General features: G+C 37.0%; 1 protein-coding gene across 1 annotated transcript in view; it reads left to right on the top strand.

Annotated features, from left to right (window-relative positions):
- The window catches only part of LOC113229077 (transcription elongation regulator 1), a 52323-nt gene extending 43685 nt beyond the window's left edge, over window positions 1-8638 (top strand). The window contains exons 10-13 of the mRNA XM_026462567.1: window positions 594-716; window positions 1455-1619; window positions 3622-3791; window positions 8432-8638. Coding sequence (XP_026318352.1) covers window positions 594-716; window positions 1455-1619; window positions 3622-3791; window positions 8432-8561 — 588 coding nt within the window. The 3' untranslated portion in view covers window positions 8562-8638. The remainder of the gene's footprint in view (window positions 1-593; window positions 717-1454; window positions 1620-3621; window positions 3792-8431) is intronic.
- The last annotated feature ends 6 nt before the right edge of the window (window positions 8639-8644 follow it).

The raw sequence follows: 8644 nt of genomic DNA, 5'->3' as shown, positions 1-8644 counted from the left end.
TGTGAACTTCGTTCGCTCTAATAATGTGCGATCTTTTAGTCGCCACAGACTTATTGGATTAGGTATTTTATAGCTTTAATGTTTTATGTGTATACTATAAAATAACCAATACTTTAGGTAGGTAAACATTAAATCATGCTTACAATGAAACTTACGTACAAGAACATTACCTAATCCATGGTCGAACTTAATTAATTGCGTTGTGTTCTTGCGTTTAGTCTAAAATACATTGTTTTACAATTTCTTTATTCTTGACTTCTAAAAATATACAAAAATATGTTCATAACCAGGCATAAACTAAAACGTTGAATTATAGCAAAGTCCATGAATGAAATTTTATAATTATTGGGTCAGTTTTTGCCATCCTTCTTTTTCTTTTAATGTATAATAGCGAGTGTTACGAGAAAAAAATACGAAATAATTACATAAAGATAGAAAATCTGTTTGATGATTCTGTTGCACGGTGTTGAGTGAAATGCTTGCTTACAAAATGACTGAATAAAACGGTGCCTGATAAAAGACCCGAAATTTCCAGTTAAAAAAATCGAAGGGGTAACAAACTTGCCCCTACAACAGACTTGTATTTATTTTAGCATTTCAACGCTCTGCTGGCGGACCTGGTACGCAACCCTGACCTGGCATGGCGCGAGGCGAAGAAACAACTCAAGAAAGACCACCGGTACAGTCTCGCTGAACTGTTAAGCAAGGATGACAAGGTAGGTCTAGAATCTGGTCTAAAGTTTTTTTACTACTCACTAAAGCATAGTTTCCCAAAGTGGTCCCTACCGCCCCCCGGTGGGGTGAGTCCTAGGGGGCGGAAGCAATTGGGGGTCCAGGGTTGATGCTGTCCAGGGGTATTATCGTATTTGAAAAAAAAAAACCTGAATTATTTATATAAACTATACTACATATATATATATTTTATTTCCTTGTGATTTTTTTGTGTTATTTTAATATAAAAAATACGTGTTTTAAATTTTTTGTAGTAGTGGGCGTTGAAATTATTATATTTTGCCTAAGTGGACGGTGACCCAAAAAGTTTTGGATCCTATGCACTAGTCTTGTTTTATAATAACAAGTGACGGGACGAACAAGTCGTACGCCTGATGGTAAGCTACACGCCTGTCCATAACAGTTGTAGTGTCACTCAGAGCTTTAAATCGCAAAGATCTGTGGGGCATTGCCACTGCGCCCGTCACCTTGAGACATAAGTTGACAAGTCTCACTCAAATTTCAACAGCACTCTGACCCTTCAAGACCGGAACACAGTAATGTTGACATAACTGCTTGGCTACAAAAATAGAGGTTAGGTGGAAGTATTTCCCTGGACGAACTCTTTCACATGGAGCTCTATTGTTGCTAAAATTCGCTTGACAAGGAGGCATTAGTCGACCCGGTACAAGTACCGGTGTTGTAATTGATAACGTTATCAAATACACCATCAACGTTTTCAGGAGAGACTGTTCAGCCAGCACACAGGCGCACTAGCGACTAAGCGACGCGACAAACTAAGGACCTTACTCAACGAGATGGGCGTCTCTTGTACTGCGCATTGGAGAGAAGTAAAAAACAAGCTCAAACAAGAGTTGACAGCGCCCGTTTACACCAGCGCATCCCAGGTGAGTAACGATGGACACCGACTATAAACTACTTTGAGCAAATACACACTACGTGGAGCGCCTATACACAACGTAGAGCAACTACACATCACGCAGAACAACTATACACAACGCAGAACAACTAAGTCAAATAATCTTTATGTCATAGGTAAGCAAATTACACTTGAAATCGACATACTGATTAAACTCTTCTTACTCGTAAGGCAGATTCCTCTGAGAAGAATGAGTATGAAACTCTTGGGGTTGCTCTTTGTAAACATACATTTGAATACATTTATTATTTACAATATTTAATTTAAACATTTTAGATCGAGAATACCTGCAAGAGCCAAACGGGTCACTACCACTGGTTCTTGTCATCCAAGTACGCAGAAGCTGTGTAATTGTGTAAAAAAAATGCAATAACCTTTAGTATAAAGTTTTTGTTTCACAATAGTTTTGAACTATACACACTACGTTATATGTCGGAACATGTAAAAACTGACAGGTTTACTCAATGAGATGGTCTCCTGCAACTCGTTCTAGAGAAAATGAAAAACAAATTCAAACTGGCAGCACCTATTTACTCTAGCGCTACTACTACGTACTATAAACAACGTAGACTAAATTTTAACAACGTAGACCAACTAGAACAATTGATATTTATTTCGCGTTTAGAGATGTGGTCCGTCCCTGTAGTGTTCGTGATCACATAAATATAGTGAGATGTTTATTTTTAGATGGTCTTTCTGTCTTATCGAGTATATAACCAGAAATAGAGACGAAATGTCATTTAATTTGTTTGAAAACTATTCTGCCAAATCAAACTGCGCTCCGATTGACCAGCCCGATTTCGAAACAATTGACGGATGTCGTCAATTGTTTCACTTCGATAATGACTAGTTTAGCTTGAGCTTGGCTATGATGGTGGAAAATTGAAAAATTACATATTTAATATTTAATTACGGATAAAATGTGGTTCAGTTTGTTTTGTAATTAGATGGAACACCCCCATATAGTTAGATTATTTTCTTTATTACAATAAATACAGAATATTTTTGGAATATACGGAGACGTACACACAGGTCAGTTGTTGGCGCTGTACTAGTTCAGCTTTCTAATTCGTAATTTCAGCGCAAACGAGAGTTGATATTTAAAAGTGATATAAGGCCCATTTACCTGATGAGTTTCCAGGGATGAATGGCCTTTATTTCGTCTCTATTTCTGGCTCCCTCGATGTTCTAACTCGATCTAAAGCTCAGTTGATAGAATTGTGGCTCTAGTTTGGCATATAGATGAAGGTCTGAGTTTAGTCAGATCGAATGGATTTTTCTTTGTGTTTCGATTTTGTATAGATAGTATTAATATTATAAATGAGGAGATCACTGAGTGGGCATTTCCGTGACTCATAGTGCGGCTTGTAACTGCGGTTGTATTTTTATGTTTTACATAATAAGTTATATTTTATGCGAGAGATTAGTTAAATTGTGCTTTCTTATACTACATTTCTATTTGTGTGGATCAGTAATTGGCTTTCAGTTGTTATTATCATTATATAAGTTCGTTTTTAAGCTGTTGGTCTTCCTTTAAGATAAATAAATAAATTAAGTAAACTGCCTTCGTGACCGAACGGTTACCATGCCGGACTGCCAGGCAGGATCGATTCCCGGGCCGGGAGAAATATTTGTATGGCCTACATTTATTTCTCACGTGATTTTGGATGTAATTTTTGGTTGTCTATGTGTGTGTGCGTGTGTCTATGGCACCCGCGACACAGGGTTTTCCTAGTGCGGGGCGTTGTTGAGTGTTTCATTATTATTTTTAAATAAATAAATAAACAAAAGTGGAGTTTTTTCACATATAACTAGGGAAACCGGATTCATGCGGTTTCCCGTACTTTCCGTTAACCGATTTCAGTGAAACTTGGCTAATAGATGTAATTCCAATAAAAAAGCCGATAAGTAAACTTGTGAGGTGTTTTTTTAAATAAAAATAATATTGTATATGTCATTATTTATTACAGATGGAGCGCGAATTCAGAGACTACCAACGCGACAAGCAGAGCACGGCAAAAACTGCTCTAAGGCAATTGTTATTAGAAACAAGATCTATTACCCACCGTAGTCTTGCCGCTGTGAAAGAGAACCAAAATCATTTGAACACAATATTGGATTCACTCAAACACGATGCCAGGTGAGTGACTTTCTACAGATTATTTTTCGGTGTCTGAGGGTCGTTTTCCAGAACTCTACTCAATGCTCAAGTCAGGATTTGAACAGACTTGAGTATGATTTCAAGCACTGGAAATACGACCCTAATAACAAGGACTTGAGTGTGATTTCTAGTGCTTTGAATCATACTCAAGCCTTGACTTGAGCATTGAGTAGAGTTCTAGAATAAGACCGTGAGTCTGCTCAGGAAAACCTAGAGATTCGAACGTCACCACGGTTTTTCTAAATTTATTTTTATTTTTTATTTATTTGTATTCAGGTTACAAAGACCCATAAATATTTACCTTACATAAATGACTAATTATTATTTTCACGTATTTTCTGTGACGTGTAACGTGGGTGTCGGACAGCCGACCTCGGAAACGTCGGTGCATGACACACTTCGGCCAAAACTCGTCTTTCATGAAGGTCGACAGATGTAGAGTCGATACTCTCACCATAAATTAATTAAAATTCACATTGTGGGGAAACCCCAACTGGTCGTTTATCAGGGTAGCATTGGCTTGGCCGACTCTAGTTTATCTGTGAATTAAAAAAAACTACGGTTACGTGACATGCGTGAGAAAAGTTTCTATTTGCCGCCATTTCACCAGTCGTAACATACGCTTCCGGAACACAACAAAGAGAGCTTATAATATGTATACAGAATAGAATAGAATACGTTTATTTGCCAGAATACAGTAATTACAAAGGTCTTAAGTAAAATTAGGTACATTGTATTCAACCTGCAAGCAGATGTGCAAATATTAATGGGATTCAATGTTTCTTTAGTCTCTATAGTTTCTAATTAATGTAATGAATTTGTAAATTCTAAGTATTCTTTATTACTATAGAAGCAATGTGTCAAAAGCCATTTTGTCAATTTTAACCCATTAACGCCCAAATACAAATTAGCGTTAAAAATAGTAAAATTTTTTTATGAACCTTTACAAAATAGCCTAGTTATGAGAAAATTATGAAGAAAAAAAAGATTTTATTTTATTTTGTATGAAAAAAAATGCCGTCCTCAAATGGGGACAATGGGCTCAAGCGGTGTCAAAAAATTTGTAACAATATTTGTCGGTGCACAAAGACTTGACGCATTTTTTATATTGCCAACGCGCTTATTTGTGGCTTAACAGCTATTTTTGCACATCGTAACTGTTAAGCCAACTTCTGAGCGTAGTGATCAACACCAATGTTCTGTAGATTTAGCACCAAAGAAGCTGCTGGATGTAAACTTTGAGTATTTGTTTCTCCAATAGTGACGTGATGTAACCGTTTAACTGATGTAGCTGATTTAGCTTCGTATTATTGGTCAGGAGGTGTAAACGCCATGTATTAGCTAGTGCTAGGTGCAGCTTGTAGTGGAACAACACCACCAGTTTTTGCCTCGAATGGCAGTGCGATACAAAAAGATTGGTCAGCTTGATTTATCCTGCTGGTACGTTTTAAATCACGCAGGATACCCACGTCAGCTTTCTGTTTATTCACAGTGCTTTATCTTTTTACTTTCACCAGAGAAAGGACATTATCATAATCAGAGCTCATCGTGCAAATACTATTGTCAAGCCATGGAAAAAACAGAATTTGGTTGATTGGGTAAAATCGATAGTCAAAATTGGCACGGTTTTACTCTACATGTGTATTACAAATCTGGTCAAGTAGATATTTCTTAGTTTTTCCTTTGCAGACAGTTTCAGTTGTTCGATAACCAGTTTGCCGTAGATTATTAGATCTTGTTACATAAGAATAGTACTTCTACATTGGTGAGCGCCCTCAGTTGCAGGGGAAATGCCCCCTAAATCTATCTCCACATCATGGTCTCTCTCATCCATTACAGCTTCAATAGCTTTCTGAAGCCCATAGTAATAATTGTGGCTGCCAAATACCTGTTGTGTCATTATTTCGTTGAAAATTACTTATAGATGAAAAACTAATAAACTACCCCATAAGCGCCCAATGGCCCCAATTGGGGACACCGTTATATACCACCGTCTGAAGTTGTCAAAACACTATTTAACTCAATTATATAATTTTTATTTTATAGTATACGAATACATTTCAATAATATATGTAAAAAAAGAAATAAATTGTTGGTAATAACATACAGGAAAAACAACTAACTTTAGCGTTTCACGTGTGCGTAAGTTAACCCCATAAAAGGAACAGTCAAACCACTTTTATTTAATTCTAAACAATTTTTTTAAATAATAAAATTAAGATCCACTATTTTACTTTACATATACACTTTTGTAATGAGTATTAATAGTAATATAAAAAATTACGGGTACTCAAAGTAGTGTCCTCGATTGGGCACGGCGGGCGCAAATGGGTTAATTTAAAAGTATGTCCTTGTAACAATTTAATTTCGTTTGGTAATTTATTGTAAATAATTATACACATGTTGAAGCAGTTATTCTTATAAATTACTTTATGGCAACGAGGTTGGTATAAGAGATTCATAATTTTTGCTCTAGTTTGCCTTTGAATGACTTCACCGCGTGTTTTAAAATATTGAGGATGAGAGTTGACAAATACGCAGATATCCCTAATGTACATGCATGGCAAAGGTAATACGTTCAGCTTTTTAAGCAGCGGTTTGCAACTGTCATCAAACCACGCACCGCAAATTGCTCCAATACACTTCTTCTGGATTTTAAACGCTCTTTCTAAGATTACTGAGTTACCCCATAGTACAAGACCGTAGCTGAGCACGGACGAAACGTAGCTGTGATAGGCCGTCAACGCAGCTACTCGCGAGACAGTTTACCTTAGTCTTCGTAAAGCGTAAACAAATCTGTTTAGGTTCATGCATATAGCTAAAGCAGTGCATGTAACTGTACTTAATTAAGCATTAAACACTTGTATGATGCTTTTTATAAAAAAATTATAAATCCATGTTAATAGTCACATAAACTAATATTATTTACCTTGAGGTTGCGGACGTGTTGCAACATCCATGGTTTCGAAGGGATGAAGAAGCAGGTGTCAACATCTTCTAGTAGTGCGATTTTTTCTTTTATGTGATACCAAGACTTTAGGAGTTGTTTATTTACTTATTTATAAGTGCTTTACATGTGTTGTCGAATATACTTATACATTAACAAACACATGCACCTTGACAGGCATTGCAACATGAAAAGGGAGAGGGGCAGACATTAATTATAATTTATCTTGGAGATACTCGTCCACGTCGTAATAACTATTAGAAATTAATAGTTTGCATGCATTTATGAATTTGTTTAGATAGATTTTTATGGACATAGAATGAGGTCCGGAACTAAGTACCTTCACTTTAGACATTGTTTGTATTAAGTTATTTTTATTTCGCGGAATGTGATATCGGTTGTCTCCGACTTCATTATAAAAATTAGGGTTATTTTTTATGAATTTACAAACGTTCAATATATACATACCTGGCAATGTTAGTACTTGGTACTTGGTGCAACGGGCTGGTTTCCGCAACTCGACGACAAAGCGCCTATTTTGCGTGTGGGGCAATGTTAGTATATTAAGTTTTTGGAAGTGCGGTTTATAATATTCTACTTGCTTTATATTTACAAGAATCCGAATACATTTTTTCTGAGCGGTTGAGAGCTCATGGACTTTTTTTACGTGAGACCAAGTGACAGGATGAACAAGTCGTGCGCCTGATGGTATATGGCGACACGCCTGTCCATAACAATTGCAGTGCCACTCAGAGCTTTAAATCGCAAAGACATGAGGGGCACTGCCACTGCGCCTGCCACCCTGACACAAGTTGATAAGTCCCATGTGGCTGTAATTTCACCATCACCCTTACCCTTCTAAACCGGAACGCAGTAATGCTCACGTTACTGCTTGGCGGCAGAAATGGGTAAAGTGGCAGTACTTCCCGGGACGAACTCTTTCACAAGGAGCTCTAAAGAAAGCAATAAACATTTTGTAATAATATCATTAAATTTGAACAAAACTCGATTTACAACGAAATTGTTTGTTGTAAATAGTTTTTGCCCACAATTTCGGGCATTAATGGGTTTTAATCCGATTTAAACCCGGCTATTAAGCAAAGCGCCAGATCGCTTATCGTATAATTCTACAACTATACGATAAACGATACTGCGTACGACGAAACGTAATTTGTCAGCTTTCATTGTAGCTAATAATCGGGTTCGATCGAGAGAACGTCCGTAACGAATTGCCAAAAATCAGTGATGAATATATCAAAAAGACAAATAGACTATTTGAGCGTAGACATTGCCATATAGAATTATTGTGTTGCCAGTTATTTACATGTTCGAACGATCATTTTGAGTGGTACAGGGTCAAGATCACGTCAAGCTTGACATTTAAGATTTAAATCCAACTCTATGCCGCTTACGATAAGAACAAAAAAAGATCCAAAGTGTCAAGCTTGACGTTCCCCTGACTGCACGAATGATTAATAAATTTTATTTAATTTTTTTATAAATTCACCGTATTTTTTTATTTAATAATATGTGATAGCACAACATGTACCTCGATGTTTTGAGCCAAATTGCATGGAGGAATAAACGGATCCTTCTCAAAGTATTAAAAGTAATATCAATATTAAAAAGGTCTACAAGTAGCATGAGTTTATTGACGATAGTATCTTATCAGATTTACGGCACTGGACCACATTCCTGACGAACGTTCGACGTTGGTACTCGGATACTTGGAGGAGCTGGAGAAGAAGGGCCCCCCTCCACCCCCTACTGCCACCGAGCCGTCGCGGCGAGCCAACAAGTGACAGGTACTTAACGCTACAACAACACGATGTGATGTGACAGAAGGAAAATTTGGGCTTGTATCAAGCGCCATTTATGCGGTTTT

This window comes from Hyposmocoma kahamanoa, unplaced genomic scaffold (assembly GCF_003589595.1).
Source record: "Hyposmocoma kahamanoa isolate Upper Pololo Valley unplaced genomic scaffold, ASM358959v1 272, whole genome shotgun sequence".
NCBI lineage: Eukaryota > Metazoa > Arthropoda > Insecta > Lepidoptera > Cosmopterigidae > Hyposmocoma > Hyposmocoma kahamanoa.
Note: the sequence above shows the minus strand (reverse complement) of the source record. Positions and strands in the feature narration are given on the sequence as shown.